Source organism: Zootoca vivipara, chromosome 9, assembly GCF_963506605.1.
Source record: "Zootoca vivipara chromosome 9, rZooViv1.1, whole genome shotgun sequence".
Classification (NCBI taxonomy): domain Eukaryota; kingdom Metazoa; phylum Chordata; class Lepidosauria; order Squamata; family Lacertidae; genus Zootoca; species Zootoca vivipara.
Genome location: NC_083284.1, coordinates 18,429,485 through 18,444,720, shown reverse-complemented (window position 1 = coordinate 18,444,720; position 15,236 = coordinate 18,429,485). Strand labels below are relative to the sequence as shown.

Sequence of the window (15,236 nt, the reverse complement as noted above, 5' to 3'; positions counted from 1 at the left end):
GACCTGGAAGCTGTACGCCGGCTCCCTAGGCCAGTAAAGTGAGATGAGCGCCGCAACCCCAGAGTCAGTCATGACTGGACCTAACGGTCAGGGGTCCCTTTACCTTTACCTTTGAGCAATAGTCGCCTTTGACTGGACATAACCATCCAGGTGTCCTTTACCTTGAGCAATTGGTTCAATATGTGTGCAATGCACAATTAAATTTACCATCAAGAAATATTACAAAATGGGAGAGGGAGAGGCCGGAATCCTTCTCCAAATAAACAGCTCGTCGTATTAACATGAGTCTTTTTGGGCATAATTTGTGTGCACAAAGATTTTGTATATTCTTATACAACTGTGTGATGTTAACTTTACAATCATTTTACTTTTTAACTAAGAAATCCAGGGGTTAATTACAAAGAATATCTACAGAATACAGCATTGTTTTATGTACTGTTGTGAGGGAAAACATGCTTAAGTAGTTAAGAGGCAAATTATATTAGTGAAGTACTTACACCTCATCAGGGTTACTGAAGGAAGGGAGGGACAGAACAACAGACAGACAATGGAGAAGATTCCAGGGTGATGGAGGGCAGATAGGAAATTGCATATAAAAGTGAAGCAAGAAAAAGTTAATAGAAAATTAATTAGGAAATTAGAGCAAATGAGTAAATCAAAATCAATAAGATTTAATAACAGGCTCACTCAAAATCATGAACCTATTAGTTAAAAGCTAATGGATATTGTGAATGGCAAAGGTTAGCCTAAGTTCTTTTTGTTGGCCCTTTCTAGTAGTTACCAAGTTTGGTAGCAAGATGGTGCCACAGGCAAAGCTAAAGTTAGAGTGCACTTGCTTCTTTTCACAAAGTTAATTTATATACCGGTAGTAATGATTTTAGTTGACTCTAGCCAGGAAAGTAGGGATGGGGAAGCAGGTAGGAAAAAATGGGTACTAAACAAATCTTTAGCTATCTCAATTTTAATTGCAACATGCTTGAGAGGCTGCAATCCTAAACATAAGCGCTTGGGTGTAAATCCCTTTGAACTCAATGCAGCTTACTTCCATGGAGACATGCATAGGATTGTAGGATAAAAGGTCTAATTGTTACAATTTTTATAACAGTAAAATTAATCATTATTGTTTCTGTTATTGCTATTATTATTGCTACAAATGAAAGCTAAAGACGCACACTGCAACAAAACTTCTTATTTGGTTAAAAAAATGCATACAGTGTGCAGTGTAAAAATGCAAACAATTAAGGTTAATCACTTTTTAATAAGTGCTGCATTTGTCTTGCAAATGTTGAATTCTAAAGCACAACTGCCATGCATGCTACTTCTTAAAAAATATGAAAACACAATTCCACTCAAGGTGCCACTGATACTAACTTTGTCACTGTGGTTTCCTGCAAAAGAAAAAACAGCAATTCGTATGTTTATTGTACTGGCTTCCCTAAGGCTGCATCCTGAACATATGCCAGGGTCACCGAAGTCCAAGTGCCTCCTCATATTTTTAAATGAAATATGTCAGCAAACTTGTAAGAACACATTTCGTTCAGTGCGGTGTCAAGTGATCGGTCCGATGCTAAGAGAACGTTGTTCATGCATAGGTTGTTGACAAGACAAAAAAAAAAAAAACCAGAATGGCACACAGCAACTTAAAAACCAAGCCAGCCCATGCTGCAGTTGAACATAGTCCTCTCATCTCAGGATAATGATGAACACATGAACTATTTTTTTTTCTTCCCACTGGGAATTTGGGACGTTGGGTGACATTTTGCTAATCAGAGCTCACGTGGCATGGTGATCAAGAACATGCATGATGCGTGTGCGTCCTTGGTTCAGACATGAATTTCCCCAGAGTAATATTAGGTAAGCCACATAGTGGCTTAGGTAAGATCATAGTGGCCTACCTTGAACACCTATTGTAGGAAGTACAGTGGTTACCTCGACTTACGAACGACTCGACAACCGAATTTTTCGACTTACGAATGGGGCAAATGGCCGCACGGTTACGAATTTCTCGACATCCGAATGGAATGGTTTTAGATAGGGTTTTTTTGGCTTACGAATTTTTAGATGGGGTTGCTTCGACTTACAAATTTTTCCGTTTCCAATGCATTCCTATGGGAAATCGCGTTTCCAATGGCGCTTTTCGACTTATGAATTTTTCGACCTACGAAGGTGCCTTCGGAACGGATTAAATTTGTAAGTCGAGGCACCACTGTATTGAAATAATCTGAACATGGCAAGGTTGCAGTTCTGTGCTGCTTGCTCTGCTGCCACATCTAAAGCCCTTGCAGCTTGCTTTGCTTGGGGCAGGAAGTGGGGGTTGACTTCATTTGTTCCTCCTGCCACCACCCATTTTTCTTTTTTAAAAAAGGGAAAGCCTAACCGGGTATAATGGGAGGGAAGTCAACAATTTTACCTCTAGGGCTGGAGTGGTTTCAGGCCCAATAGATAGGTGTGGAAAAAGAGGAATTTGGATCTACTCTCCAAGCATCACTCTGAAATGTCCTGTCTTGGGTCCTGCCGCCACCGGAAAATTACTAGCGGTACTTTTGCTTCTATTTTGTCTTTGTGTTTTTTTATGTCCTCTATGCTGGGTTAATGAAGGGACTGTATGCAGATGAAGGTGATGGCTGGCCCTGTGTGAGAGGCAAGGAAGGGAAGATCTCCCAGCGTGGGAGGCTGGGAGAAGAAAGGGAGGCTCCCAGGTAAAAGCTGGGAGGGTCCACCTATTTCTGTGTGAGACAAGGGTTAAGATCTACCTGTGAGAGAAGACGTTGCATTGTTTTTTCTCTTTTTTCTGGTTTTTCTTTAGACTAGTTTGCTTTTTTATTGTAGATAGATATTGGGATAGATAGATAGATAGATGACAGGTGATAGATAGATAGATAGATAGATAGATAGATAGATAAGATAAGACAAGATAGGTAGGTAGGTAGGTAGGTAGATAGATAGATGATAGATAGATAGATAGATAGATAGATAGATAGATAGATAGATAGATAGACAGACTACTAGCAGTACTTCTTCACTGGCTTTCTGAAAGCCTTCTGCTGGCAATACCAAAGACTCTTCCAGGGGCGTTAAGTGCCATCCTGGCAGTGAAACTGCTCTCCAGTGAGACAGAAGCTAATACATATAAAAGTAATGGCTGTTAATATGCAATTTCAAAGGTCTCTTTATATAAATACACTTCATTCATGTGACACATTTTGATTTAGAATTTGTAATTTCATTTTCAGATTTATAGAAATGACTGGAAGTTCATTTTGAACATAAAAGGACTATCCTTGCTCTCATTTTAAACAATGACAAGTTGCCAATTCATTTACCTTTCTTTTTGAAAAGTTTTTTTTTGTTTATTTAGTGCAACAAGACCCTTTGTTGCTTTTGCTGTTTAAGAGACTGGCGTGGGTACCCCTCTGAAAATAGTTGCCTGAATTAGTTTCTAATTTCTGGAAGCAATTGTACTAGAACTATGGCCTCAAGCCATGCACAAAAGCATGCTTGTACTTAATCTCAAAGTGCACTGCATGTATAGATGTGACATGCTGCGGACTAGGAAGACCTCCAGTAAACAGATTGTATTACTGAGGTCTAAATATATTTATAAAAAGGGCAGTGCAACGTCTTGCTGTTTAATCAGCACTAGATCTCTCATGTGTAAGCAAATTCTTGTCACACTAATAATTGCTCAAGCATCATTTGAAACCATAATATTTTCAGTACAGCTAAGCCCAACAAGTCTACATCTATTTCTTTTTTACTTCGCTAGATAATATCAGAAACTGGGCTTTGAATAATATTGGAAAATTGGACAATTGCTTAGCTAGATTGCACTACTGCTAGATTTTTGCAGTGAAGAATATAATGGATATATACGCTACCTTAAGGCAAGTTAGAATGAACTATATATATATATATATATATATATATATATATAATTTGTTCTGTTATTTATTCATAACACTTATTTATAAAACAGTTTGGGGGAAATGAACAAGAAAGTACAAAGCTCAAGGCTCCTCATGTGACCCCAAGGCAAGTCAGAGCCCCTTCATATCTTCAATATGGAGATAATGGTATTAATATACTTTATGATATTCTTTTAAGAGTTCCTGGAGATCATGTACATGAAGCAACTTAAAATTATTTCTTAAAAATTATACCGTGCAAAGCATTATATAATCTAATGACCAGAATTTTCACAGTTTGCTAAATTTACTGGTTAGAAAGCAGTTTTTAACCTGTCATCAGATTTCAACTGGGGGTCGGGAGGGAGAGACAGCCCCTGAGCCTTGGCAGAACGAAGTCATTTTCGTTGTAATAAATTGTATTTGAATGCTAATTACCACAGCTGAATGCAAAAGATAGCTCTTCCTGGAAGGCTGCAAATGGTTTGCCAAGATATATTTATGTTTTTGTTTGCTTTGAGTTGTCAAGAACTCTTCCTCCCTATTTTAGATATTATGGAACTATAGTATCATCTGCTCATGAGAGTTGTAACAATTGCTATACCATCTGTGCAACACAAGATGCATAAGGGTTGTATGGTAGGCATTCTGTCGAAGTAAATGTGCTGGCCGGGGTGGGCATTCCAGACACAAAGGTCAAACCTTTTATCTCTCAAAGCACTTATGTACTTTCACTACACACATTAAACAGAGTGGAGCTGACTTTAAAGTGCACATGTACAAATTGGGCTAAAAAGGTTCGTTTGCTACCTCTCTGTGTGAAACGCCTTCTCCTAGAACTTGGTCCATCTCATTATTCCTGGCAGGGATGGGGAACATATTTTCCTATATAGGGTATATTTGCTAAGGGGCAATCTGTTGAGGGCTGAATGCCAATGGCATAAGAACAATGACCAGTGCTATATTTCTAGAAAAAGAGGGGCCAGACCTCACCATGAACCCACCTGAGGGTTCTGCCAAGTTCAAGCTGAAAAAAAGCCCTGATGGTACCCATATGACCTTACCTGGACCCAATGATCATCATCTGTGGCCCTTCTTTACGTGCCTCCTCCATGAGAAGTCTGGAGGGTAATAACACAAGAATTGGCCTTCTTTGTGGTGGCTCCACGTTTGTGGGTTGCTCTCCCCAAGAAGTATTTAGGCGGCAGGCAAAACCTTTCCTCTTTTTCCAGGCCTCTGGCTAATTAAACAATCTATGGCCTTTTAAACTGTATATGTTTTGTTTGTTTGTTACTATGATATACATTTTTGTGTTATAAAATTGTAAACCGTCCGGTGATCCTCAGATGAAGGTGGTATAGAAATTTATTTATTTTTTAAAGGGTGGGTGAGATGGCAAACCATTCTCTCTCAATATAGCTCCCTCTCTTTCTTTAATCTCTCTTCATGTTGTGAAATGGCAGATTGCTCTTCGACTAATGACGTCCCTGGAGCACTTTCCCTATCTCCTCTTTCCATCATTCCATCTTTTTGGCCTGCTTCCCATTTCTGATAGAGCCCTCCTTATCCCTCACCCACACTGCATGAAATTAGGCTGAGAACCACAAGCTCTCCACACCTGGCCTCAGTAAAATAGTATAAGGTTAACTGCTGTGAAAGGATTAAAATGAGAAGCAAGTCACAGGCCTCAGTGTTTGATGAAATCAAGAATGTCCACAAAAACTTTCCACAAAACAACATTGTCTATGCCACATACTTAAAACTTGCTCAATTGTCATTTCATAGCCCCGGGGACCACTAGAAACTGCAGTTTTGTGAGAGGACTGAGGTGTCTCCAACACATAAATCCCAGAACTCTCACCTAACGATAGTCCTTAGGATTCCTTTGGAAACCATTACAATTAAAGTGGCTTAAAACCACATAAGTTATTGGATACGCAGCCAAATTTCACCGAGAAGCTCTTTTTTTTAAAAAAGGGTAGAAATACAGGTTGATAAATTGCCTAGGAAACCCTTTTTAAGACCATCAGAAGAGGGGGTTTCCTGAAGCCACCTACCCATTTTGCTCTTTATTGTCACCCTGGTTCTCTCTGAATCCTCTTCGCTGTCCCTCTGCCACCTCCTGGGCATTGTCGTTGAAAGAGGTGTTCGAGGATGCATTGTGTGTGGGCTGCCATGGGATATTAACTGCAGGTTTAGCAGCACTCAGCTCAGGTGAACGCTGGTCAGCGTGAGACTTGGCGTTAGCATGCAGTCCGGAGGCGGTGAGAGTGGGAGGCGTGACATTGGCCAGTGGTGTAAGGGAAGCATGTGATGAAAAACTCGCATGAGCTGGAGTGAAGGCAGATGATGGCGATGGAATGGACGTGATCTTGGAAGCTGACATAGACCCAAAGGGTCTTGGGGCCTTATTGAAGGCTATGTTGGCTGTGGATGAAACTTTGGGCACGACTGCGGACGGAATGGGCACAGGCTTAACTAGATCCTTAGGCTCTACCTATGTGAAATAAAAACAACAACACACAAAAATACACAAGAAAGCCACACGGACACACACGCGCACATACAAATGGCATGCAAAATATAAGTGTCAACTGTTGCAGTTTCATCTTGAAACACAAACCGATGACCAATGAAGGATTGTCCATCACACAGCTTTACCCACAAAGCACTAGTTCTAATCACACACATGGCATGCACTACTGAGGAGAAAAAGTTGAACATGCATGAGCTGGGAACTGACCAAAAAATTTCATAATTGACTGGGCTCAAGTGTTGAGAGATAAAGGAGACTCACCCAGTGCAAGAATCAGAGCTAAGTACCGTGTTTCTCATATTATAAGACACGTCTTATATTTATTTTTTCCTCAAAAAAACACACCATGGCTTATTTTCAAGGGATGTCTTATTTTTTTAATTAAGTACTGTACTTTTGCAGTCCGAGGGCTTCAAGCACAGTGTGCTAAGGGTACTGCCAGGTCCCAGGGCTTCGGGCTTCACGCGCCGCGGCTCCTGCCGGCTCCCGGGGCTTAGCGCTGCTTCAGTTCGGATCCAGCCAGGTCCCGGGGGTTAGCGCGCGTGCGCTGAGGCTGTTGCCGGGTCCCAGGGCTTCGCCGCGGCTCCTGTCAGCTGTCTTGAGCTGCGGCTCCAGCCGGTTCCCGGGGGTTAGCGCGCGCGCGCGCTGAGGCTGTTCCTGGGTCCCAGGGCTTCGCCGCGGCTCCTGCCAGCTGCCGTGGCTTGAGCTACGGCTCCAGCCGGGTCCTGGGGGTTAGCGCGCGTGCGCGCTGAGGCTCTAGACGGGTCGGGTCCCAGGGCTTCGCCGCGGCTCCTGCCAGCTGCTGCGGCTTGAGCTGCGGGTCCAGCCGGGTCCCGGGGGTTAGCGCGCGCGCGCTGAGTCTCTTGCTGGGTCCCAGGGCTTCGCCGCGGCTCCTGCCAGCTGCCGTGGCTTGAGCTGCGGGTCCAGCTGGGTCCCGGGGGTTAGTGTGTGTGCACGCGCTGAGGCTCTTGCCAGGTCCCAGGGCTTCGCCGCGGCTTTTGCCAGCTGTCGCGGCTTGAGCTTCGGCTCCAGCCGGTTCCCGGGGGGTTAGCACGCGCGTGCTGAGGCTCTTGACGGGTCCCAGGGCTTTGCCGCGGCTCCTGCCAGCTGCCGCGGCTCCTGCCAGCTGCCGCAGCTTGAGCTGCGGGTCCAGCCGGGTCACGGGGGTTAGCGCGCTGCGCGCTGAGGCTCTTGCGGGGTCCCAGGGCTTTGCACAGGGGAAACCGAGGCTCCTGCTGGGTCCCGCGGCTTCGCCTCTCGCTCGGTCAGGGCTTTGCGCTAGAGCTTATTTTCGGGGTATGCCTTATTTTTCACCAACCCTTGGAAATCCTGTCATGGCTTATTTTTTGGGGATGCCTTAAAATATGAGAAACACGGTAGTGGAAGATGCAAAGCCCAACATAAATATCTTTCTTTTTTCAGCCTGAATTGAATAACCATTTCACCATTTTCCAATGTAACCAAGGGAGTTCTGGGCTTGTGTTTCTTGAATTACCATCTCCCTGTGAATTACTGCCAACCTCTTTTTCATTCAAGGTGATTTTTCACAAGCAGCTTGCTATGTCACATGGGGCTGTGTTGCTCAAAGTGTGGGCGGGGTTGTGTGTGTTAAAAAGTTCTCTTAAACACATCCAGGGTCCTCACAACTTTTAAAATAGTTCACTGTGCTGTATAGCCTTCATTTACACACTTCTAGGGAAAATGTCAGAAAAGGGCACTCAGAATTATAAAGGGAATGGCCCAACTGTTTTCGCAGAAGTTTGTAAATGAAGGCCATACAGTAGGAGGAATGTTTACAACATTTGTGGCCTTTCAGTTTAAAGATAAGTCAAGTAAGAGGGCACATGAGAGAGGTGAATGGAACTATCCACGGAGAAAGTAGATAGAGAATTCTCTCTCTCTCTCTCTCTCTCTCTCTCTCTCTCTCTCTCTCTCTCTCTCTCTCATTGGGATACCCAATGAAGCTGAATGCTGCAAGATTCTGGACAGATGAAAGAAAATACTTCCTCCCACAGTGCATAGCTGAATTATGAGATTCACTCCCAGAAGAGTTAGAGATGGCCACCAACTTGCATGACTTTGAAAGAGGCTTAGATAAATTCAAGGAGGATAAGGTTATCAGTGACTACTACCCACAATAGTACTGCCACTACTGTCAGAGGAAGTATGCCTGCAAATACCAGTTGCTGGGAATTGCAAGCAGGGCTGCTTTAGAGCTCAGGTTCTGATGGCAGGATTCTCATGGGCATCTGGTTGGCCACTGTGAAAACAGGATGCTCAACTAGATGGGTCTTTTATCTAGCAGGGCTCTTCTTACCAATAAGACAGAAATTCCTGGCTACTATACTACTCCTCAGGTTGCTTAATTAAAAGGCAAATTTGCATATTTGTTCTGAAAAGGGAATCTCAATATGAGGCATGAAGCACCTACCATTTCCACATTTAGTGGTGGTTTTTTTTTGGGGGGGGGGTATTCAGCTAGTCATGAAACTCAGGTCTAATAAAGTTAGATGGAATCAGACAGAAACTACTAAAAAAGACAGGGACAACCTTGGGTCGCCTATCACAAGTATGTCCCTTTCAAGAAGCTATGTTTTCTGCCTTTCCAGAGTTCTTTTTAGCTACTGTATGAACTGTGACTTAACATCCAGGCCCCCTATATTTTGGAGACTGAAGCCATAGCAGTCTGTGAGGAAGATACAGCAAATGTATCCTCAGTAAAAAAACAAAAAACACAGTTGCACACTCAGTTCCTATTACAAAGACACATGAACTCCATAATCTCCCAGAAGGCTTTGTACATGGTTAAGTACATTCTAGAGGTAAGGGAACAATGGACTATGGTAGGTAGTGTATGCATGATGTTAATATAGTTTGGTCCTGACTGAAACAGGTATTTCCTTGGTATTGTTGCTTTTGTGCCCAGCTTTGAACTCCCGTATTATCCTAGTGAGTAGCTATGGCCTGCCTATAGCATACCCAGTCTGCAAAGATAGGGCTTTACAGATCAAGATAAACATCTTGAAACACCATTTTTGTTGCACTGGAAGAGCTCTTCAATTAATACAAGTTAAGAGAAGGATTTCAATGAGTTAATTGGTTACAGTGGTACGCCCCTGGATTTGAAGTGGAGGACTTACCTGTTGCACAGGTATGGGATCAGGTTTCGGAGCAGAAGGTGCTCTGAAAGAAAGAAAAAAGAACAGGCCATGTAAATTCTAAAGAAACCTTCCAGATGTAGTTCAATAATCCTCTAAATCACTATATAGCCTCTAACAGCACAATCCAATCAAAAGCTAAGCAGTTGGGGATCCCACTGATTTAAGCAATGCTTAATTCAAATCAGTGGTATTTGTCAATGGACCCACAGAGCTTTACACAGTGTATTAGTTTTCTTAGAATCCAAAATCTTATTTCAAACTGCAAGAAATCAGTTGCTTAACTTAGTATTTGAATAGCAAAGCATTTGCTTCCTAAAGTTGAAGAATGGCTTCGGAGTATATTGGATGCATTCGTAACAGAAACATTTCCATGCTTAAATTATGACACAGCACCACACTCCAATGGGTTAGCTAACAGAAACCACACAGTTCACAGTCTATAAGATGGTGGTGGCAGATACAGGAAAAACACATGTATTCTATCATCTAGTTATAGTCAATAGTTTGGGCTTCCTATTGGATATTGGTGTACCATGTATACATTTACCACTGATCTGCAAGTAAAGAAAAATCCAAGGAGAATTTAGAGATTCCCAGAAAGGCAAAACACTTAGGAAAATCGGTGATTGAATGGAAGGAATCTGATATGGTTAGAAACTATTTCAGAGGGCTCTCACTCTTCCCTACTGAATCCATACTGATTACCACTAAGAACAAATAAGACTTTGGCTGGATCTAGACATGTTCAAAGAGGCATTTCAGTTAAATGCATTGTAAATTTTGTATGAGAAATCGGGCTGGCAAAAACGGAACTCCACAGTGCTATCTGGCATCACAGTGTTATCAAGTATACAAGGCATATAAAGCACTTTTTCTTTGCCAATGTAGCGGAGTCCTTTGCCTTCAAACAGTTTTGTTCTCCTGTTTCAGAGACCATCCAGTGGGAACATCCAATGAAACATGACTACATGGATCCCAAAATAAACATTTGGATATATCAGTGTTAACATGTAATTACAAAGTACAGTAGTCAGTTTATAGAAATACAATGAAGAAATGGCCATGGTTCAGTGGTAAAACACATGCAGAAGGTCCCAGGTTCAATCTCTGGTAGGACTGGGACAGTCCCTGTCAAATCATGAAGAGCTGCTGCCGTTTAGGAATAAGCTAGAAGGGCCAGCCAGTGTGGTTCTGTATAAAACAGCTTCCTAAGTACATAGAAGCAAAATGTAAACAAAGGTAAAGCTTCAACTATAGCTGTAGCTAATGAAAATGGTTGCTTTCTCCGTAGTTGTACATATAAAATGAAAAACATGTATTGTTCCCGTATTTGCTTTCATCAGGTCTGGCACAATGGAGTGGAAGAAATCAAACTACAGTGTCTAGAGTTTCAACTAGAATCTTAAATCTCGACTTTCTGTTCCATAAAAAAATCTTTTCTACATGCAAATGGAACACTTCAAATTACCATGTTTATATCTGATGTCATCCTTACAACATAAATATCCAAAGATATGGTCCAGGCCCCTATGACTGCAGTGCCTGCATGCAGAGGGGTTGCCAGAGTATTAAATAAAGGCTTATTGCCCCCCACCCCACCAGCACACAGAACATACTGGGCAATTACGGGGATTAGGAACCCCTCCCTCTTTGAGTCTGAGTAACTTGCCCTGAGTTGAGAGATGAGGCTGGGTGAGGCTCAATGAGGGGCATGCAGACGTCTCAATCCGTATATGAAACAAATCTCCCACAGACATGCAAGAGAGGTTTGCTTCAAAAACCATCTCTATCCCTACTGCTATTTGCACATACCAGTGTTTGTTTATAAAAGAAAGCAGCATTTCTATGGCTCTGCAGCTGAACCTAAAATGCAGAATTAGTGTAGGCAAGGCATGGCATTGAACGAATTCCGGCGATAAAACTGAATGCCTTCCAATACGTTTCTTATAAATTTGGGATTCTATTACTTACCACCACCACCCTCCCCCTCAACACATTGTGGTTGGAAAATAACTATCTGCCCAGAGATTCCTGAAATGTTCTAACTGCTACTACTCAGTTCAGGGTTATTGTGTAAGATGGAACACAGAACCGTATATAAAAAGCAGTTGGGTCATCAAAATACGAATGAGAAAATTGCTGTGGTTGTGAAAATTGACGAGGAGGGGAAAAACAAGGATGGGCAACACTTAATGATGGAAAATGCTTTGGCACAATAATATCCATGTATATTATGTTAAGCGTGAATTCAGATGAATTGCTGATGTGTTAAAAAGGAACAGACCCCATTCTTCCCTGGTGTGGAAGAAATCCATGTTGCTGTGAAAAGAGTCTGACTACAAGACTACATGATTGTGGCTACTTCTGCAAGTCCTTCCCACTTCATCATTGTCCTGGCTCCTGGTTGGAATGTGATGGACTAGCGAGGATCCACATGATTTCACCTCCCCTCCATTTCCAAAACTAAGCACAGTACAGCATTATGCTTGCACAAACATTAATAAAAAGAATTAGGTTTAACCAGAGTACACCAAACTCCTTAGAACACTGCAGTGTTAACACTGGTGCAGAAGTAGAAACTGGGGTGTTTTTTCCTCCTGTCTTTCACACACATCCACTAGGACTCCCTTTAACCTCAGTTAAGAATTCTGAAGGGAAGCAGGTGGCGCTGCGGTCTAAACCACTGAGCCTAGGGCTTGCCGATCAGAAGGTGGCCTATTTGAATCCCCATGACGGGGTGAGCTCCCATTGCTCGGTCCCAGCTCCTGCCAACCTAGCAGTTCAAAAGCACATCAAAGTGCAAGCAGATAAATAGGTACCACTCCAGTGGGAAGGTAAATGGAGTTTCCGTGCGCTGCTCTGGTTTCGCCAGAAGCAGCTCAGTCATGACCCAGAAAAACTGTCTGCGGACAAACACCGGCTCCCTCGGCCAGGACAGCGAGATGAGCGCCGGGCCGCAACCCCAGAGTCATTCGCAACCGGACTTAACGGTCAGGGGTCCTTTACCTTTAAGAATTCTGAAATGTTATGTCTGCACAGAATCAAGGCACCTTTGTGAATTACTGGAAAAGAAACCACAATATCCATTGCAAGACATTTTTTTATACACCTCATTATAATTAGCTGATTAGTTGAATTTGAATATGTATTTAAGTGCTTCTCTACAAGCACTGAGAAATTATTCGTGTACAGTACTTTATCTTAGCAAAAAAAAAGTTCAACAACAACAACAATAATAAAGTATTTTAACGAGTGGCACCATGGTGTCATTAACAACCAATGCATCACATTACATCTCTATTCTGCCTTGGTTTGATAGAACTCAAGGCAGGATAAACAGTGTTGCTGATTGAGGAATTGACCAGACTGAAACCTGCTTAGCTTCAGCAAGTTGGCTGTATCAGGCACTTTCAAATCGGAGGTTCACTTAGCACCAAAAACTGCAGGTCTCATTGCTGTGAGAATTTATAAGACTGTTGTAGCTGGCACAACAGGGCACTCCTTACTCTTATTTTCCTGTGTGATGGGGAGGGGGATACAGTAAAATCACTTCAAGTTGTACCAGCATTCAGCACAGCCATATACGAAAAATGAAGCAATGTGTTCTTTGCTACAGGAAATCTGGACCAGCAAACTCTTCGTTCTTTACATTCTTGCTTTATTCACCTTTTTCCTGCTTATTTCAGACATAAAAATAGGTTAACACAATATGAAGAGCTCTGGCAAGTTATCCAGCTATCTGGAAATGTTTGTGCTTTGCCAAAAACTGCATTGTTCCATGTTATATTAATTTCAACTGTGTGTTTTTTTTAAAGCAACTAAAAGAAGTGGGAAGAGATGGGGAGTCAGCTAGAGGGCAGCTATTCGGCCCAGTGAGACCTGAATTCAACTCCTCACTAAGGCATAAAGCTTATTAAGATAGAGCAGTTGGCTTAATGTCCCTCATCTCACATTAACTAACCTTATAGATGAGTTGCACCCCTTTTAGGCTAGTTACAGGTAGGTAGCCGTGTTGGTCTGAGTCAAAGCAAAATAAAAAAATTCCTTCAGTGGCACCTTAAAGACCAACTAAGTTTATATTTTGGTATGAGCTTTCGTGTGCATGCACACTTCTTCAGATACACTAGAAACAGAAGTGTCAGACCCTATATATATACAGAGGGTGGTGGGGGTGGGTGGGAATGGGTGATGGGCTGATGGGAGTGGTCCCAACAACATCCAACATACCATCTCAGGACTATTTAATTGCTCATCTTCTAACATTGTGTATGCCATCAAATGCCAACGGTGCCCTTCAGCTCTCTATATTGGACAAACAGTCCAAACCCTACGCCAAAGGATAAATGGACATAAATCTGACATCAGGAACCATAAGACTGAAAAACCAGTAGGAGAACACTTCAATCTCCCAGGACATTCTATACAAGATCTCAAAGCAGCTGTTTTATTACAGAGAAATTTCAGGAACAGACTGGAAAGAGAAGTTGCTGAATTGGAAATCATTACCAAGCTTAAAACCATGGAAGCACCTGGGATGAATAGAGACATCGGATTCTTATCTCATTATGCATGATCAAGCTTTCTTTAGCACCTCAGCCCAGTACTAATTGCAGCCATCAGCAGCCATTAACAGCCATCTACAGGTTTACCACTCCCATCAGCCCATCACCCATTCCCACCCACCCCCACCACCCTCTGTATATATATAGGGTCTGACACTTCTGTTTCTAGTGTATCTGAAGAAGTGTGCATGCACACGAAAGCTCATACCAAAATATAAACTTAGTTGGTCTTTAAGGTGCTACTGAAGGAATTTTTTTATTTCCCTTTTAGGCTGACATTCTTTTCTCCCTTCTGTAATTGCTCCAAGAATTTCACAGCAGCATATACAATAATTCATAAGCAATTACCTTAACCACACTAGCATTATTACTGTGATGCAAACAGAGGTCTGGCAGTAACTGTGATGAAGTTGCAATGTCGGTTGAAGAAAATGGGTCAGCAACAGAATCTCTTTTTAAAAAAAACAATATTCCACTTCTGTGAGCTGAAGTGAAAGGTGTGGTTGACTAAGAACAACCACCACGTGTTGCCCTAGTAGTGTCTAATATGTGTGGGCAAGGTAGGGGGCACTGAAAACACAGTCCAGGTAGAGTGCAGGAAATTAGAAGTTCAAGGGCAGGAAGCCAAGATGCAGGGAAACAGAGCACATACTGGATGAAAATACTAGAGCCCATAGTCAGAGGAGATGGAGAAGGCAGGTCTGAAGGAAGCGGAGTACAGCTGTGAAAAAGCCTAGCAGGGCTTAAAGACAAGAGAGGTAAAAGGCTAGTTGATGGAAAGAAAAGTGCGTGAGCAGACACAGAACATGGTAAAGGAAGTGAGGTGGGGGACACAACAGGAGATGACACTGAAAATGAGGAACCTGGGGAAACAATAGTGTGATGAATGAAGAAAGGAAGTGGCTGACAAAGGGGGGGGGGAATAGGCCTGAGGCCAATTTCTAGTTTTTAGGGTAGAAGCTGTGAGCAAATGACATAAAGGAAGCAGGTATACAAAGGATGGACTACATACAGAATGAAGGCATCTACATTATATATCTTCATACTTTCTCCCCATCATGTGGTTTTCCAA

At 42.5% G+C, this 15,236-nt stretch overlaps 1 protein-coding gene across 7 annotated transcripts in view; it reads right to left on the bottom strand.

The window, feature by feature from the left end:
- PDLIM5 (PDZ and LIM domain 5) overlaps nucleotides 1-15,236 on the bottom strand; it is a 139,438-nt gene that overhangs the window by 65,077 nt on the left and 59,125 nt on the right. For 3 of the 7 annotated variants that reach the window (XM_035112566.2, XM_035112569.2, XM_060278451.1), the window contains exons 4-5: nucleotides 9,582-9,624; nucleotides 5,963-6,402 (exon numbers count right to left, since the gene is read on the bottom strand). In XM_035112566.2, coding sequence (XP_034968457.2) covers nucleotides 5,963-6,402; nucleotides 9,582-9,624 — 483 coding nt within the window. Of the gene's footprint in view, nucleotides 1-497; nucleotides 513-1,371; nucleotides 1,389-5,962; nucleotides 6,403-9,581; nucleotides 9,625-15,236 lie in introns of all 7 variants that reach the window. The other 4 variants (XM_035112567.2, XM_035112570.2, XM_035112568.2 and 1 more) reach the window with 2 other exon arrangements.